At 43.1% G+C, this 20,133-nt stretch overlaps 1 protein-coding gene across 6 annotated transcripts in view; it reads left to right on the top strand.

The window, feature by feature from the left end:
- Nucleotides 1–20,133, top strand: part of PDPK1 (3-phosphoinositide dependent protein kinase 1) — an 84,259-nt gene that overhangs the window by 7,863 nt on the left and 56,263 nt on the right. The window contains exon 1 of one of the 6 annotated variants that reach the window (XM_073361574.1): nucleotides 10,877–11,088. The exons of 2 other annotated variants lie outside the window; for them this stretch is intronic. In XM_073361574.1, the coding sequence (XP_073217675.1) occupies nucleotides 11,020–11,088 (69 nt within the window). In that variant the 5' untranslated portion in view covers nucleotides 10,877–11,019. Of the gene's footprint in view, nucleotides 1–10,876; nucleotides 11,089–16,394; nucleotides 18,272–20,133 lie in introns of those variants that run through there. 3 more of the 6 variants (XM_073361572.1, XM_073361575.1, XM_073361568.1) reach the window with 3 other exon arrangements.

Below are 20,133 nucleotides of genomic sequence, written 5' to 3'. Positions count from 1 at the left end.
TAATAGTAATTTATGAGAGTGACACTGTCATATACATTTGACATGTTGCCCCCTAACTTTCCTTGCCTCTCAAATAGTTCCATTATTTTGAACAAAAAGAAAAGGAGTACTTGTGGCACCTTAGAGACTAACCAATTTATTTGAGCATAAGCTTTCTTGAGCTACAGCTCACTTCATCGGATGCATAAACTTTTGAACTTCAGTAGCTTTCAAACATACAGTATACTGTATTGATGAACAAACCATTTCTCCTGTAGGGCAGTAGTTCAAAAAACCCTACCTTTAAACATAGAAAAATGATTCAATAATAGTAGTGATCAGTATGTGATACTCTGTGAACAAGATCAAATTTTAAAAAGAAAATTTAGAATAACTGAAGTGTTGTCAAGCCTCTGACTTGGAGTACTGTGGCACTGGTTAGTTATATCAGCACTGTTGACTCTAGCTGTCTCGATCCTCACTCTGCTGTTGCAGTACCATATAGCATATATGCATATTAGCATAACAGCATAATAGCATATATGGTATTAGCAGATCTGAGAGTCTCACAGGAGCCAGAATCACTTTCTACCACTGACTCAAGTAGTACTGGGCCTATCTCTCACCTGCTACTGAGTACCTCTTCTCCCTCTTCCCCCGCCCCCTTCCTTCAGCAATTCACTGCCCCACCAATTGATTCTATGAATCTTGATTCTATGATTCTTGATTCTATGAATCAAGTTGCAGTGGGGGAGGTTTCGATTGGATATTAGGAAAAACTTTTTCACTAAGAGGGTGGTGAAACACTGGAATGCGTTACCTAGGGAGGTGGTAGAATCTCCTTCCTTAGAGGTTTTTAAGGTCAGGCTTGACAAAGCCCTGGCTGGGATGATTTAACTGGGAATTGGTCCTGCTTTGAGCAGGGGGTTGGACTAGATGACCTTCTGGGGTCCCTTCCAACCCTGATATTCTATGATTCTATGGTGTGGGGCACTTGTGCATTTATTCCTTAAGGATGTTTCCTCTGGTATCTTCTGCCTTAGACAAAGAATCCAGAGACTCTTCCAGGGGCGGATTTTATGGAGACCATTGCTTTGGGCACAGACCATGGTTCCTTACTCCAGGGCTCCTAGGCTCTTACCTAACTATGCCCACATGGCTTTATTGGGGTTCAGAAGCCTCTTTTGGATGGAAGTGCTCCTGACAGACCTTGGACCCATAAGGACTCTCACTCTACAACATCAATTACCCAGTCTGCACCTGGTGACTTACCCAAGAAAATGCCACCTCACTGGATTTATTTCCTTGTCCTCCTTTGAGGCTATTGTTGTGCCTGTTACAACTACATAACTTTAAGGAGTATCAGGACCTGCTTTAAGAATCTTGGACTCTTAACAGATCCCCTTGGAAGAGATCCAGGAACCTACCCACAGGCTGGTTGACATCTTACAATCTCTCACTTCTGGCAGAATAGTGTTTTGTTAACTTTTGCTTGGATCTGTAATAGCCTTGTTATTTGGCAGACCACAGGTCCAGCAGCCTCTATCCCCCAGAAGGCAGACAAGAAATACCAGGCTCCGTCAAGGGAGGCTTAATTCTTTTATATGCATCCTGTACCACATTTGTTAGTAGTGACAGCAGCTAATGAGAAGTTGTCAGCAAAATAAGACCACACAAAAGGAACATGAGCCTAAATGATTGGATATATTTGGCTGTAAATCGTATTCATTAGCTAGTTTTGGAGTTTAGATCAGGTTCAAGATCAGTGGTTACAGTGGGGTGATGAGAAGCTCTCATAACTTCAGGGCTCTGACTTCCTCAAGAGGCTCAATCCATGGTAAAGGACTTGCCATTTAAAAGGTCAGTGTTATTTAGCTCTAAGATAAATTATGCTCTTTTTACATTGAAGGATTGTGGAGCTACGCTTGGTCCTCAGTTTTGGACCCTATTATGATGGAATATTCTGTCCAGTTCCATACTCTCCACCCTACTTCCCTATTCCTTTTCAGGGACCCGTCTCACAGTAATCTATTACACCAAGAAGTCCTGTCATTTCATTCACTTGAAGAGATGGAAAGGATAGTTCCTCAATACCAATGGAAAAGGTTCTACAGAAAATACTACTTGGTTGAAGGGGGGGAAGATTAAAGGATGGCAGACCTCCTTGTGCATAAGAAGGCACAACACGTTCATATGCAAGTTGAAGTTCAGAGTGTGTCTAGATGGACATCGAATTGTGTGAGAGCCTGTTATGAAGTGGCGGAAGTGGACCTCTAGTTTCTCTCAGAGCTCATTCCACAAGAAATGTTTCCATAGTAGGCACATGTAAAGTAGCCCCCTGGAGACCTATTCACACATATACAAAGTATTTTGGTGTCCAGGAAGCTTCCAGATCAGATTCTACATTCAGGGAAGGATATGCTGAAAATGACTCCAAGCTCCCACCTCCATTATATTGGTCCACTTCTTCGAAGTCACCATACATGGAATATGCAGGTGGACAGACTCTCAAATGAGGGAGGAAATTTACTTAACTGTACAGTAACTGGGCTCTCTGAGGCCATGTCTACGCTACCACTCCCCTGAGCGACATAAGTTACGCTGTTATAAGTGGTAATTGCACAGCGCTACGTCCCACTGACATAGCTACTGCTCATTGCGGGTGGATTAATTGTGTCAACGGGAGAGCTCTCTCCTGTCGGCATAGAGTGGCATCAGTACAGCTGTGCTGCTGTAAACTCTCTAGTGTAGACATAGCCTGAGATGTGTTGTCCAGATGCACATTCCACAACCTGCCTTCCATCCCCCTCTACCTTGGCGTCCTACCAGAACTTTGTGGTGGAGACGAAACTAAGTGGTGATTGGCGCTCTCTTCCCTTTTATGCCCTTATCGTAGGGTGAGGACATTTATGGTGCATGAGCAGCCAAAGGGGACACTGGTGTCCAAAAGACTCATCTGGGGTGCATGCACCCCATACATTAAACAAGCATATAGACAATACATCTTCAAGAAATCCAGTTACTGTACAGTTAAGTAACTTTCCTTTCCTTTTGTAGCTCTTGGTTCACATTTGGAAGGTGGCTTAGAACTATAATGAATAAGCCTACTTAGTAAAGACAGGTTGTATTCTGCAGAAGTTGATGAGCCTCACACAAATGCCACCTATTTGCCATGAATGAGTAGAGCTTTTTTCAAGCCCTCGGATATGGGTGAGGCACAGCCTGCACTTCCTGAAAAACAGACATGGTATAGTCTCAGATGTTTTCTAGACTACAATGTTTATCATTCCTTTCCATAGTGCTGCTGCTTTGGTGAACAGACAAAGAATGTCTCTTAACTTTAGTTATATTTTGTGTGTTGAATATTCATCTCAAAAAGTGAACTTGTTTAACTGGGTGGGAGGTGGGGATGGGGGGAGAATTCCTGTACTTTGTAGAATACCAATTGGTGAATAGTTGTTTTAAAATCTACATTTTGGAATGGAACCTTTTAAACCCAAACATGTGGGTGAGTGCAGGTTGGATTCCCTTCCAAAGAGCCTTCCTACTTAAATCCAGAAAATTTTGAACCCTGTGGAAATGGGGCATTTTCAGTGTAATCACAGACTGAAACCTGTGAAATGCAAAATAATTTTTAAGCTTCAACAGGAAAGACTGTGATATCAAATTTGTGAGGGGTGTGTGTGGGTGTGTGCCTGACTTTTGCTTCACAGTAAGTTGGCAAAACAATGCATAACTGTCTTTTGAGGAACTCTAAACCTCTGAGTTTAAAACAATGTTTAAACCTAGGGCAGTGTTTTGATTTTAGAAAAATGATAATTTCCCAATACAGTGCAGTCAGGTTTTAATTTCAGAAAGATTTGGCAATACTTTCATATTGCCTGCATTGCATTCTCTGCTTGGTTGCACAGCCACAAGCATCTACAGCAAACATGTGACAAACTAATGGCAGTATGTCACTGACAGGAAAGCCAGCTTGAGAATAGTCTGTGCTCACAGTTATGATTTTGGGGAATTGGATATCCAAGTAGCTAAAATGATCTAGCAGTTTTCTCTGATTATTTTTCCTATGGAGATTACAAAAGTCAGGGTTCAGTAGGCTTTTCTTGTCACTGCTCCTTTGAGTGCTATATTTGGCTATTGCTTTGGTTTGGCATTAGGATATCTCTTTGTGACCATATTTGGAATTTAAATATTGAAACCTTCCTTCTGGTGGGAAGAGACTACAAGGCAGGGCATGGATTAAAAAACAAAAAACCTGTCAAACATGGATGGGAGTGTAGAACTCTGCTCCTGCTTGTCTCATCTTTTTGTGACCCCTGCACCTCGCGCCCCCCAGCCAAGAAATACCACTGAAAAGTTGGGGGTTCCATGAATATCTTAAAATGATAAAATAGTCACTCCTTTGTCGTCAGCAAATGTAGAAATTTGTCCCGTGTGTATGACCACGGTTTTTACACTTCATTTAATTTTTCCTTGTATGTTTCATTGTAGTTTAGAAAATTAATCCGTGTGATTTACAAGCTTCAATTTATGTTTAGTACCCAGCTGTTCAAGGCTACTGTTTGTTGAAAGTATACAACACTTATTCATTCACAAGATGGACTGATTTCTCTAAGGCTCTAGTAGTTTGCAGTAAGCTTAAAGTTCAGGTTAATTCATAGCAGATACCACTTTGACATTTTGATCCACAGGTATTAGGCGATTCTTAAAGGAGAGCCCTGAAAAGACTGCATTCTTGAGATGAATGCCTTCTGGTTATGTGTCTGAGTCTGTGCTGTTGTAGATGTCATTGAGGCATATTTCAGTCAGGCTAATGATTCATTTGACAAGTTAAGAGCTGCTATCTCTGGAATGAGTTCTCAAGCATTGACAGGCCAAAGGATTTCCAGTTTTGGGGAAAATTCAGGCTTGATTTGGCAATTTGCAGCGTAAAGGAGGGATCTTTAGAGCTAAACTGGGTAAAATTACTGTTTTTGAAGAGTGTGACTACATTAATGGTCCTTAAACCAATTTCCCAGCTTTTGTTTCTTTTTAATTAAACAATCACTCTTAGTTGTAGGCTAAGTCTACACTATGGACCTTACAGCAGTAAACTGTACTACTGCAGCTGTGTCGCGGTAAGGTCTCCTGTGTAGCCACTCTATGCTGATGGGAGAGCTCTCCTGCCGGCATAATTAAACCACCCCCAACAAGCGGTGGTAGCTTTTGATGGGAGAGTGTCTCCCTCTGACATAGCGCTATCCACACTGGTACTTTTGTCGGCCAGGGATGTGTGGTTTTTTTGTTTTTGTTTTTCCCCACACCCCGACCAACAAAAGTGCCAGTGTAGACATAGCCTCATGTGAATATTCCACCCCTCTAAGTGACATAGGTTACACCCATCATAAGCGCTAGTGTGCACAGTGCTATGTTGGTGAGAGAGCTGCAACTGCAGATCATTGAGGGTAGATTAATTATGTTGACAGGAGAGCACTCTCCCATTGTTATAGAGTGGCTATACGAGACATCTTACACCAGTGCAGTCGTAGAGTCTACTCCTATAGTGAAGACATAGCCTTGGAAGTTCAACTATATATTTTTAAGGAGATGGGGATTGTAAATAAGATGTTTAGGGATAGGTAAATGAAGTGTGTGTGTTGGGGGGTGTCCCAATTATTTGATTTGCTGGCCATGTGGTGATATATGGAGAACAGATATTGTGATGATGGTGCAGGGGCATGTAAGTACTTACATGTGGGGGGACTCACAAATCACTTTTTCAGCCTGACTTTTATTACCTAGCATATGGTAATATCTGTGCACTTACTGGGGCAGATCCCATGGTTATGGTGCTGAAAAACATACTGTCCATAGAGGTGGAGCACATTACTTCTAGACATGTGCACACTGTTTTTTTTTGTTTTTTGCTTTTTGCTAGCCATGCGATTGTGAAACATCTAATTTCCTTCATTGATAGGGTAACTGGCTTAGTGGGTGAGGGGAAGCAATAGACTTCATTGATCTTAACTTTAGTATGGCTCTTGATACAGTCCTACATGATATTTTTATAAACAAACTAGAAAAATATGGTCTAGATGAAATTACTATAAAATGAGTGCACAACTGGTTGAAAAAAGTACTCCAAAAGTAGTTATCAACAGTTTGCTGCCAAACTGGGAAGGACGTATCAAGTGGTGTCCCAAAGGGTTTTTTTCTTTGTCCAATACTAGTCAATATTTTTATTAATGACTTAGAAAAGGGAGTAGTGTGTGCTTGCAAAATTTGCAGATGACTTCAAGCTGGGAAAGATTGCAAGCACTTTGGAAGACAAGATTAGAATTCAAAATGATCCTGATAAATTGGACAAATGGTCTGAAATCAGTAAGATGACAATCAATAAAGATATGTGCAAAATACTATGTTAAGAAAAAATCAACTGCACAAATCAAAATAACTGGCTAGGCAGCATTACTACAATAAAAGCTCTAGGTGTTATAGTGGATCCCAAATTGAAACTGAGTCAAAAGACAGCTTTCAGAGTAGCAGCCGTGTTAGTCTGTATCCACAAAAAGAAAAGGAGGACTTGTGGCAAATTAGAGACTAACAAATTTATTTGAGCATAAGCTTTTGTGAGCTATAGCTCACTTCATCGGATGCATGCAGTGGAAAATACAGTGGGGAGATTTATATACACAGAGAACATGAAACAATGGGTGTTACCATACACACTGTAATGAGAGTGATCACTTAAGGTGAGCTATTACCAGTAGGAGAGCAGAGGAGAGGGGGAACCTTTTGTAGTGATAATCAAGGTGGGCCATTTCCAGCAGTTGACAAGAACATCTGAGGAACAGGGACAGGGGGAATAAACATGGGGAAATAGTTTTACTTTGTGTAATGACCCATCCACTCCCAGTCTTTATTCAAGCCTAAGTTAATTGTATCCAGTTTCCAAATTAATTCCAATTCAGCAGTCTCTCGTTGGAGTCTGTTTTTGAAGGTTTTTTGTTGAAGAATTGCCACTTTTAGGTCTGTAATCGAGTGACCAGAGAGATTGAAGTGTTCTCCCACTGGTTTTTGAATGTTATAATTCTGACGTCTGATTTGTGTCCATTTATTCTTTTACGTAGAGACAGTCCAGTTTGGCCAATGTACATGGCAGAGGGGCATTATTGGGACATGATGGAATCTATCACATTGGTACATGTGCAGGTGAATGAGCCTCTGATAGTGTGGCTGATGTGATTAGGTCCTATGATGGTGTCCCCTCGATAGATATGTGGACACAGTTGGCAACGGGCTTTGTTGCAAGGATAGGTTCCTGGGTTAGTGGTTTTGTTGTGTGGTGTGTAGTTGCTGGTGAGTATTTGCTTCAGGTTAGGGGGCTGTCTGTAAGCAAGGACTGGCCTGTCTCCCAAGAGCTGTGAGAGTGATGGGTCGTCCTTCAGGGAAGGTTGTAGATGCTTGATGATGCGTTGGGAGAGGTTTTAGTTGGGGGCTGAAGGTGATGGCTAGTGGCATTTTGTTATTTTCTTTGTTGGGCCTGTCCTGTAGTAGGTGCCTTCTGGGTACTCTTCTGGCTCTGTCACTTCACTTCAGCAGGCGGGTATTGTAGTTGTAAGAACGCTTGATAGATATCATGTAGGTGTTTGTCTCTGTCTGTCTGAGGAGTTGGAGCAAATGTGGTTGTATCATAGAGCTTGGCTGTAGACAATGGATCGTGTGGTGTGGTCTGGATGAAAGCTGGAGGCATGTAGGTAGGCATAGCAGTCAGTAGGTTTACGGTATAGGGTGATGTTTATGTGACCATCGCTTATTAGAACCGTAGTGTCCAGGAAGTGGATCTCTTGTGTGAACTGGTCCAGGCTGAGGTTGATGGTGGGATGGAAATTGTTGACATTATGGTGGAATTCCTCAAGGGCTTCTTTTCCATGGGTCCAGATGATGCTGATGTCATCAATGTAGCGCAATTAGAGTAAGGGCATTAGGGGACGAGAGCTGCGGAAGCGTTGTTCTAAGTCAGCCATAAAAATGTTGGCATACTGTGGGGCCATGCTGTACTCATAGCAGTGCCACTGATTTGAAGGTATACATTGTCCCCAAATGTGAAATAGTTATGGGTGGTTATCGGGGATACTGTTCCTGACGGCTTGTAATCCATCTTTGTGTGGAATGTTGGTGTAGAGGGCTTCTACATCCATAGTGGCCAGGATGGTGTTTTCAGGAAGATCACTGATGGATTGTAGTTTCCTCAGAAAGTCAATGGTGTCTTGAAAATAGCTGAAAGTGCTGGTAGCGTAGGGCCTGGGGGGAGTCTACATAGCCAGACAATCCTGCTGTTAGGGTGCCAATGCCTGAGATGAAGAGGCGTCCAGGATTTCCAGATTTATGGATCTTGGGTAGCAGATAGAATACCTCTGGTTGGGGTTCCAGGGGTGTGTCTGTGCAGATTTGCTAATGACACTGTTGTGTGAAAAAGGCAAATGTAATTTTGGGATGTGTTAACGGCCATATCCTGTGTAAGACATGAGTGGTAGTTGCTCCACTCATTGGTGAGGGCTCAGCTGGAGTACAGTGTCCAGTTTTGGACACCACACTTAAAGATTTGGACAGACTCGAGAGAGTCCAGAAGAGAGCAACAAAAATAAGAGATTTAGCAAACATGACCTGTGAGGAAAGGTTGAAAGAGTTGGGCATGTTTAGTCTAGAGAAAAGAAGTCGGGGGTGGGGGGTGGTACACAGCATAGTCTTCAAATATGCAAAAGGTTGTTATAAAGAGGATGGTGACAGGATGTCAGTTATCAATTGTTCTCCACACCCACCAAGGCTGGGACAAGAATTATTTGGCTTAATTTGCAGCAAGGGAGATTTAGGTTAGCTACAAGGAAAAAGTTCTCCCATAGTTACCCCTGTCATTGGAGATGTCTAACAGGTTAGATGGACATCTGTCAGGGTTGGTTTGCTTGACCTCTTGAGGTCCATTCCATCCCTACACTTTCATGATTCTGTGATTTTAGCTGTTGCAGCATAAAGTTACATTCCTACAATAGTTAGATTGCAAACCAAGAGGTTATACAAAAGTCGGATCAAATACAATTTCTAAGACCACCTGTCTGACATCAAGGTGTTCAGAATACTGTACCTTCCCTAGACATGGCTGGAGAGAATTCCCAGAGTCAGAGGGAATTACAGCAAAGCATTATCACTATGCACAGGCTTTGATAAATTACATTTGTAAGTGATTTTTAATATTGTAAAATTTCATTTAAATGTGCATCTATAGGATACTGCTGTTCTGGAGACTGTGGGATTGGCTCTCAGTAGAGTGCCACCGACCGACCTTGTAGTTCTACTTGGGGACTTCAACACTTATGTGGGGAATGATGGAGATACCTGGAGGGGAGTGATTGGGAGGAATGGCCTCCCTGGTCTGTGCTAGTCATGGATTGTCCATAACTAATACCATGTTCAAACACAAGGTTGCTCATAAACGTACTTGGTACCAGAGCATCTTGGGTCGAAGATCAATGATCGACTTCATGGTTGTCTCATCAGACATAAGGCTGTACGCTCTGGAAAGTCAGGTGAAGAGAGAGGCAGAGTTGGCAACCTGATTGCCGCTTTGTGGTGAGTTGGATCCAATAAATTGGACCCCAGCTGGATAGACAGGAGGCCCAAATGATCAGTGTGAGTCTCCTGGGAACATCAGGTAGAGGACCCTGTGCAGAAAGACTTCAATTCCCACCTCTGGAAGAACTTCTGCTGCATTCTGGGTGAGATCTTGGACGTTGAGTTTGAGTGGACCATGTCCAGGGCCTCAATTGTTGAGGCAGCTACAAAAAGCTGTGGTCTGAAGGCATTTGATTCCTGTCATGGTGGCAACCCTAGGATCTGCTGGTGGACTTCAGTGGTGAGGGAGGCTGTCAAGGCAGTGAAGGACTCCTGATACAGCTCAGAGCTGCCTGCTGGCTAAGAGGGCTGCGATTGTGGTGGTTGTTGAAGTGAAAGCACTGGCTTGGGAGGCGTTTGGAGAGACCATGGAGAATGAGTACCAGACAGCCTCAAAGGTGTTCTGGTGAACCATTTGTTGCCTTAGGAGGATCAGCGAGATGTTGCCCAAGCTGTACTCAGTAAGGGTGGTGAAACGCTGACCTCGACTGAGGAGATTGTCGAGAGCTGGAAGGAGCACTTTGAGGAACTCCTCAACCTCGTGGACATGCCCCGCTTCCAGGAGGCAGCACCGGAAACCTCCATGAGATCAGATCTGTTTCTGCTGCTGAGATCAATAGGGTAGTAAGTGCCTCCATAGTGGTAAGGCAGCAGGGGTGGACGAGATTTGCCCAGAGATGTTGAAAGCACTAGACGATGTTGGGGTGTGGTGGTTAACGAGCATCTTCAGTGTTGCATGGAAGGCGGGTGCAGTATCTCTGGACTGGCAAACCAAGGTGGTGGTCCCAATCTTTAAGAAAGGAGACCAGAGGATGCGTTCCAATTATAGGGGGGGATCACATTCCTCAGCCTCCCCAGCAAAGCCTGTGCCAAGGTGCTGGAGAGGAGGTTACCCCCCTTAGTCGAACCTCAGATTCGAGAGAGACAATGTGGATTCCATCCCAGCCATTGAACAATGGACCATTTGTTCTCTCATAGATACTTGAGGGGTCATGGGAGTTTGCTAATCCAGTCTACCTTTTTTTTTTGGAGACCTAGAGAAGGCATATGACCACTTCTTATGGGAAGTGCTGTGGGAGCATGAGGTGCTGGTGCCACTTTTGCATACTATCTAGTCCCTCTATTCTCAGCGTGAGAGTTGTGTTTTGTATTCTTGGTATTAAGTTGAGTTTGTTCAAGGTGGGCATTGGACTCTGCCAACTGTGTATCTTGCTCCCACTCCTGTTCGTGATTTTCAAGGACAGGATATCAAGGCACAGCTGAGCTGTGGAGTGCATCAAGTATGGGGACTCTCTGCTGTTTGCAGATGATGATGTCTTCCTTGCTTCTTCAGACTTTGATTTCTGACATGCACTCTAATGTTTCGCTGCAGAGCGTGAAGCGGCTGGGATGAGAATCAGCACTTCCAAATCAGAGGCCATGGTCTTTGCTTGGAAGAAAGTGGACTATTCTCTCCAGGTGAGGAGGAAGCAGCTGTCCTTAGTGGACAAGTTCAAGTATCTAGGGGTCTTGTTCACGAGTGATGGCAAGCGGGAACATGAGATCAATTGACAGATTGGTGCGGTGGTGATAGCGATGTGGGTGCTGTACTGATCCATGGTGGTGAAGCAGGAGCTGAGTTCTCTGATGAAGCTCTCCGTTTACAGGTAACGCTACGTCCCCATCCTCACCTATGGTCATGAATTTAGATAATGACCGAAGGACGAGATTGTGGGTACACATGGTGCAAATGAGGTTACTCTGCAGAGTGGCTGGGATTACTATTTGAGATAGGGTGAGGAGCTTAGCTATATGGGAGGGCCTGAGAGTAGAGCTGCTACTCCTCCAGATCAAGAGGAGCCAGTTGAGGTGGTTTGGGCACCTGATAAGGATGCCCCCAGGAGGCTTCCATTAGAACTATACTCGGCATGTCCCACTGGGTGGAGGCCCCGAGGCCAACCCGTGACACAATGGAGAGATTATATCTCTGGGCTGGCCTGGGAACACTGAGGGGAATCCCCCAGGAGGAGCTGGAACCTGTTGTGGAGGAAATGGAGGTCTGGTCCTCCCTACTCTCCATGCTGCCGCCACGGCCCTCACCAGGAAAAGCGACATAAAGTAAAAAAAAAAAACCACCAGTCAAGCTGGAAAGTAAGGTTTTATGTAACATACATTCCACAAAACTCCAATAGTTTTCTTAGATTTTGGTGAGAATCTACGCTCTCAGCCAGGTTCGAAGGAAATTTTGTTTAGTAGCTTTCACATTTTAAACATTTTGAAATCCTGCAGGTGAGTGGAGGGTCCCCTAAACAGTGTTCTTATCAAGAAAAAGAAAGGTACAAACAGTTTTTAGGCAGGGTGTCTCTTTGCTGTGCCCTGAAGGTGCTTGAGCAAGTGGTTTTCACATCAGTGTGACTTGAAGAATTTCTGTCTGTTTGTCAAAAAGTGTGTTACTGTGTCAGAACTGAAAATCTTTTAGATGCTAGGCAACGCTGCATAATCCCACTGGTTTTTCATATCTTCATCTTGATAATCCAGTCCCCTCTTTCTCTCAAATTTTGGATTTGAAGCTACATTAACTAGAGTACTTCCTATTCAGAGGGTAAATAAAAACCTCTTTTGATACTTTAACTTGTGATTAAAAATCCCATAACCACCATTAATACCATAGCTTCACAACAGTATCGTATAGATGCTCATTTAAAATATCTTTTACAAGAGGTTATCACTTACAAATACAGTTTGTATAAACCTGTGCATGGTGGTGATTTGCTGTAATTCCTCTGACTCTAGCAATTCTCTCCAGCCATGTTTGGGGAAGGTACAGTTTTCTGAACACCTTGGTGTTAGATGGGTTGTCTTAGAAATTTTACTTGATCTGAGCTTTGTATAACCTCTTGGTTTGCAATCTAATTATTGTAGGAACGTAACTTTATGCTCTTTACAGCTAAGAAATACCATACTAATTAACACTAATTACCTGTATGATATATTTCAGAGGAACAGCCGTGTTAGTCTGTATTCGCAAAAAGAAAAGGAGTACTTGTGGCACCTTAGAGACTAACCAATTTATTTGAGCATGAGCTTTCGTGAGCTACAGCTCACTTCATCAGATGTTTACCGTGGAAACTGCAGCAGACTTCTGTGTGTATATAAAGTCTGCTGCAGTTTCCACGGTAAACATCTGATGAAGTGAGCTGTAGCTCACGAAAGCTCATGCTCAAATAAATTGGTTAGTCTCTAAGGTGCCACAAGTACTCCTTTTCTGTATGATATAGTTCATGTGCAGAAAATAGAGAAGCATATTGGCTTCATATGACTTTTGTTCTGCTCTACTGAAACAGGATTTAAAAGTGTAAAACACTCTACATTATTAATGTTTTTTGTAATTTGGAAGCTGGCAGCTGAGCATGTGCAGTAAATAGCTGGTAAGTATAACTTTCCTGTCTAATACAATCCCTTTTCCCCACCCATCACTAGGTTAACTGTCTCATATGCTTCTGTGCTGCCATAAAAAATTTGACAATTGAATATTTAATTCAGTTCATACTACAAACCTCTCCTGAGCTTTCACATTGTCTTCTGCTTGCACAGTTGTACTCTTTCAGTGACAGTGGGCAGTAAGCATTCTGCTCCCTTAATTAGGACAGAATACTTGGAGTTGGAATTCTTGGTTCTGTTCCTAGCTTTCTTTGCTGAATTGGGAATCGGGATTGAGTATCCTATGGATGGTCAACTCCTCAATCTCCAACATCTCCAAACAAAATCAAAGATCATGAGAATTGGCATCACTGACCTTCAGTATGCAGATGGCTGCGTCATTCTCGCACATATAGAGGCTGACCTCCGGAGTACCTTAAATCTTTTTGCAGATGCCTATCACAGCCTTGGTCTTTCTCTCATCATTAGGAAAACCAAGATACTATACCAACCCTCACCTGCACAAACTACTCTTTGTACTCCGCAAATCGCCATCAGTGGAGACCCCCTGGAAAATGTGGACCATTTTCTATACCTTGGCAGCCACCTCTCCCAAACAGCCGGCATTGACACATAAATTGAATACAGGATCCGCTGTGCCAGCACATCCTTTGAAGACTCGTTTGAATAGCCTTCCAAGGATAGGGATCTGCAAACAGGCACCAAGATCTTGGTTTACAAGGCAGTTGTCATCCCCATCCTTCTCTGTGGATGTGACACCTGGGTAATCTATAGATGACATCTCAGACGACTGTAGTGGTTCCAACAGTGCTGCCTCAGGAGGATTCTCAGGATCAGCTAGGAAGACTAATGCACTAACATCAGCGTTCTCTCTGCAGCCAACATCAACAGTATAGAAGCACAGGTCATGAAACGCCAACTCCGCTGGGCTGGTTACTGTGTAGGTATGCCTGACACTCGCCTCCTGAAGCAAGTACTCGTTTCTCTGTTAAATTAGGGAAGAAGGGTTCTCGGAGGGCAGCAGAAGTGCTTCAAAGATATACTGAAAGTACACCTTTAAAAGGGAGGCATCAATCCAGGAAACTGGGAGGACTATGGCGCGGAACAGAACACCGTGGCACCACACCATACACCAAGCCGCAGCTCACTTTGAGGAGAACAGACATGCTCATAAGTAGTGCTCCCTCTAATTTTCCCTACGCATGTGCAGAATGAATTTTATGTGCACCAATATGGAGGGGATGTGTGACATCACCTCCATATTGGTGCACATAACAAAATTCATGTGGTGGGGGTGGGGCCGAGGGGTTTGGAGTGTATGTGTGGGGGCGCAGGGCTGAGGCAGAGGATTGGGATGCAGGGAGGCAGGTGAGGGCTCTGAAGTAGGGCTGGGGATAAGGGGCTCAGGGTTGGGGTGCAGGGGTCTGAGGGCTCTGGCTGGGGGTTAGGGATTTGGGGAGCAGGCTGCTTGGGACTTGGGGGTGATGGTGGGTAGAGATGAGTATCTCTCTCTCTCTCTCCCCCCTCCTTCCAACAGCAACTGGGCTCGGGGCAGGGAGGTGCCTCTTCTCTGGCTGCAGCACGTCCATGCTGGGGCCAGTGGGGAGAGGAGTTTCTCCCCACTGCAGTCTTGAGCCCCTGTGTGGGGCTTAATAGGTAGCTGCACAGATGCGCAGCTTAGGGGGAATGTAGCTCATGAGAGAGAGAAGCGACAAAGGAGGAAAGAAAGGGCACAACAGTTCAGCCAACAACTGTCTCCTCCAAGATTACACCAGTCTTTTCTGTGGGAAAATCTGCAGGGCACAAATTGGGTTCCTCAGCCACTTAAAAACCCACCAGTGAACCCCCTTGGCAGACATCATCTGCACACCGAGGGATAGCTGAAGAAGAAGAGTTTTGGGAGTAATGGCTACTCTCTGCTAGGTTGGGGCACTGTGGCAACCAAGCTGTAAATCACGAGGAGGAGTAGATGTTTAAATGGCAAGTTCTGATCTGACAGAGAAACTTAGAGATTTGTCTCTGCTTCTAGAAGAGTAGATAAATGTTTTGACAGAGAGGGGGGATTTCTGCTAGCAAAACACATCCCTGCCGTAGTTCTAAAGTTGCAAAATGGGTTCCAGTTATATTCCTAGACATGTACACAAAAAACCTGTTAAGATTGAGAGTATGTATCAGTTATTAAAGGATAAAAAGCATAATAAAATTATTCCAAAACGAAGCATTACAAATTCACAGAACTTCAGAGTTGAAAGAAACTTACACTTAACAGAAATCCCCACGTGTTAATGTGTGTAAATGCAGTTAAGGCAACCAAAAATCCTTAATTCTGTCCTGTAGTGACACCAAGCAATAACTGGATAAAACACTTTATGTTCATAAGCATGTTTCTATCGTAGATAATTATGGTGGCAACGGTCCATCTCAGAAGACAATGGTGTAAGTGCCAAAGCAGTTCACTTACTCAGTGTCAGGCTGCAGCATTGCAAGTGTCCAATGCTCAAATTACACAGAGCTCTTCTTCAGGTCTGGGAAATGTGTTTAGCTGTGGCACTCTGGATATAAGGTGGAACAGATTGTTCAGCATGAATACACATTTCAAGAGACAATTCAAGATGAAGTGGCCCATTAACACCCCTCTGGTCAAAGGGAGGAAAGGAGGGCGGGAGGGGGAGATAGTTGAGAGTGAGTGTTAGTAGGTTAAAGATTATTTTAATAAGCCATAAATCCAGTGTCTCTATTCAGTCCATGATTTTTAGAGTTTAGCAAAGTTATGAATTTAAGCTCCCAGGCTCGTCTTTTGAAAATGTTGTGCGGGTTTCCTTTGAGGATGAGGACTGATAGGTCAGATATAGAGTGATCACTTTGTAAAAAGTGTTCACCCCCAGGTGATAGTGTTCTTTGTCTTGTCTTTTTTTCCTGTGTGAGTTCATTTGAGAGCATAGTGATTGTCTGGTTTCACTTTTCAGCCAGCACAGAGCAGTGCTGATCCATATTGGCATTCAATTCCCAGCTCTCTACTCAAAACCAGCACCATGCTGGAACTTCAAACAAAGCAGACTGGGCCACTTTAACTGACTGTGGACAGTATCTCCTGCATACCCCCACTGCCAAAGACATTTGACCATTTTACTGCACTATTAATCTCTGCCACAAAGAAGAACGTCCCTGAGGCCTCAGGCCATTCTACACTCCTTGCTGGACTGCAAAGACCCAAGAGTGCCTTCACAATTATGGGGAGCATAGAGACCCAGAAATTGGAGAAGCCCTCCTGGTGTCATTGGATGCAACAAGGCAGAAATGGTCACTTGAATGTGTAGAAGGTCTAAACTTCACACGCTTTAGCAGATCCTCCTGGAACCTGCTGAAACTGAAAGACTTAGGGGCTGCAAATCCCACGCATGTCACTAAGCCACAAGTGAAGGGCAGTGCCATCACTGCCAAATTTTTGTGGACATCAAAACAGCCAGGGGACAAATGGTATCACAAACAAATCCAGCATCCGTTCTGTCAGGTGATGTCCACATGAGCTCCAATGGTCTGGACCATTCACAAGTAAGAAGATTGATTGCAGCTATTGCAGTCATGAAATTGGGAAAAGTAGTGGGTGGAGAGACGCCAGTGTCTAAAGCCTGGAAAACCTGCAGATCACCCTTCTTAGTTATAGGCCAATCTCCCTCTTGAGCACCATCTACAAAGTGATGAAGCATATGATTCTGAATCAGATCAGTTCCAGTATGGATGCCAACCTACACAAAGATCAGGCTGGTTTTCAACTGAACGGAAATTGTTGCAGCCAGGTCCTGGCCCTCACTACAGACATGGAGGCTGGATTCCAGTGAAACTCAAGCTCAGTAGTGCTGCTTTCATCAGTCTGTCAGCAGCATATGGACAAGCGGAAAATCAAAGACTCCCTTACATGCGACTGCAGTGAGGACATCCAAGTCATTGAACATATAACACAGTGCCATAAATATGGATTCAGAGGTGAGTGATATCCACCACGTCACAGAAGAGACATTGAAATGGTTTATGGACCTACTACTGCATCTGTAGAATGTCGCTCTGCAGATGCACTGTGTGTGTGTGTGTGTGTGTGTGTGAGAGAGAGAGAGAGAGAGCGCGCGCGCGAGACGGCACCAGAAAAAAGCAGTTGAAGTGTACTGATGGGTCTGGCCTCTAATTGAGGATTGATTTACTAGCTTAGAGGATTGTTGAGGTCTGGTATGATGTGGAAAAAAGGGGCAGGAGAGAGCTCATACCCCCCCCCCCCCCGTGCCCTTGTGTCTTTACTTCAAGGGTTCCTCTTATGCTCCTGTCTCTTTCCCAAGCAGTGGTGCTTAAGTACTCAGTGGAGCAAAGGCAGCAATGCGCTGGGGGGTCTTTCAAGCACTGTCTCTCTCGTCTTCCTCAGACCACTGATTCGTTGCAACCAGTAGATTTGTTCCATACTAATTAGCTATGAAGAATGTTTGTAATTGGTTGTTTCCTCTGTCAGTGGCCTCACTCATAGATTGCAAGGCTAGAAGGGACCATCTGTGACAGTCTAGTCTGAGCTCCCATATAACACAGACTACAGAACTTCCCTAAAATAATTCCTAAAGCAGATCTTTTTAGGAAAAAATCCAGTCTTGATTTTAAAATTGGCAGTGATGGAGAATCCACCATGACCCTTGGTAAATAGTTTCAGTGGTTAATTACCCTCATTTAAAAAAAACTTATGCACAACTTCCAGTATGAGTTTTGTCTAGCATCAACTTCCAATCATTGGATCGTGTTATACCTTTGTCTGCTTGATTGAAGAGCCCATTATCAAATATTTGTTCCCTGTGTAGGTATTTAATCTGTGATCAAGTCACCCGTTAACCTTCAGTTCGTTAGATTCAAAGAGCTCAATCTATTTAGTTTATCACTATAAGGCATAAATTTCTAATCCTGTAATCCTTCTTGTGGCTGTTCTCTGAACTCTGCAATTTATCAACTTCTTGAAGTATGGACCCCAGAACTAGACATAGTATACCAGTAGCAGTTACACCAGTGTCAAATACAGAGGTAAAATAGTCTCAAATTGGAATAGAGAGATTTTCCTCTTTATACATCCAGGGATCACATTAGCCCTTTTGACCACCGCATCACACTGCAAGCTCGTGTACAGCTGATTATGTTCCACAACCCACAAATATTTTTGAGAGTCACTGCTTCTCAGGATAGAGTCCCCCATTCTGTAAGTATACTCTGTTCTTTGTTCCTAGATGTTTATATTTACATTTAGCCCTATTAAAATGCATATTTACATCTGCCCATCTTACCAGGCGGTCCAGATCATTCTTTATCAATGACCAGTCCCTTTTTTAGCACTTCCCCAATCTTTGTGTCATCTACAGACTTTATTGGTGATGATTTTATGTTTTATTGCTGGTCATTGATAAAACTGTTAAATGGTATAGGGCCAAGAACCAATCCGTTCAGGACCCCAAAAGAAATATACCTATTTGATGACAATTCCCCATTTAAAGTTACATTTTGAGACCTATCAGTTGGCCAGTTTTTAATCCATTTAATGTTTGCCATGTTAGTTTTGTATCTTTCTAGGTTTTTAATCAAAATGTTATGTGGTACCAAGTCAATTGCCTTACAGAAATCTAAGTATATTACCTCAACACTATTACCTTCAACCAAGCTTGTGATCTCATTTAAAAAAAAATAAAAATCAAGTTTTTTTTGCAGGATCTATTTGCTATAATCCGATGTTGATTGGCATTAATTATATTACCCTCCTTTTAATTCTTTGAGTCCCGCATCTAATTTAATTCTTTGAGTCCATTATCTTGCCTGGGATCGATGTTAGGCTGGCAGGACTATAATTACACAGGTCATCCGGTTAACTGTCAATATAAAGAAAGGTAAAATTACCTGAGCTATTGACTTGACCCTGTTTGCAACCTATATAATCATAGCAGGTCAGATTCAAGGATTGATAATTTAGGCTATATTTGAAGAAATTAGATTGTAATAAAGCTATGCACAAGAGTTTATTGAATATTACCAATATAAAAAGTTTGTGGTGGGCAGTTGTTAAGGTCATTTATGATTAAGAAAAGACTGATAGATACTAATTTTTTTTTAAATTTTTTTTAAGGACTCTGTTTTTAATTAACTCCTAAACCGATGGATTTACTTGTAAATAATTCTCAAAATACATTCTAGGCTCAAAATGTGTTCGATTTGGAGAAGATGCATTGTATTCTCATTCATAAGAGGTTGAATCTCTGCCCTAAGTGCAAAGCAAAACTAAAATTTCAAATTGAAACCATGATTGATACTTCCATATAATTAATATAATCCCATTTTCACATCTGAGTGACCTCCTGTCCCACTGTAGTGTGTATTCAGTATCTTAGATACCTTCTACATTTAGCAAATAACCGTAAAGGACACGCATACTGAAAGCAGTATCTGTCTTTTGAAAACCAGCAGCTCTGGGACTTTTGTGTGTGTGACAAAGAGAGTGTGTGTAAAAACACTACATCTCAGCAAAAATGGCTAAAGTTTACTCAGTTCTCAGACAACTGTCTTAATCTCTCTCTCCATTTCCCCTGTTTCACTGTTCCCTTTGTGTCTTCAGGTTGTATTCTATGCTGCTTTGTGTACGTGGGCCAGCCTCCCAACCAACATAGGCAGATTTCCCTTAGTTCTGCACTAAAGGATTCTGCAAGCCTTTCCCCCCATCCCCCCCCTTGTTTTCTGATGCACTCTGTCTACATTTGGCTCCCTCATCACTGTCTCAGTATAGTTCTGTTTCAGTTTCTGCTCTTAGACTGTAATCCTGTAGTAGCAGAGGACCAGTTTTGCTCTTCTATTATAGAGCTGTATAATAATGAAACATTTTAAATTTGGCCTGAACTTCTCTAACAAGTTCAGGGACAATGTAAAAATAAAGCTGGTTGATGTCTTCCTTGTGAACATCTGAGGCTTAGCAGAGTTTAATGCAGAGCCTGCTCTGACATGCCAGTTCTCCCTGCCCACTCTGACACGTCCAGGGGCTGCTACTCTTAAGCAGCTGCTGTGAGAGTAGTTGGTGAGGTA

Source organism: Lepidochelys kempii, chromosome 10 (assembly GCF_965140265.1).
Source record: "Lepidochelys kempii isolate rLepKem1 chromosome 10, rLepKem1.hap2, whole genome shotgun sequence".
Classification (NCBI taxonomy): domain Eukaryota; kingdom Metazoa; phylum Chordata; order Testudines; family Cheloniidae; genus Lepidochelys; species Lepidochelys kempii.
This window is presented reverse-complemented; position numbering and strand designations above follow the sequence as displayed.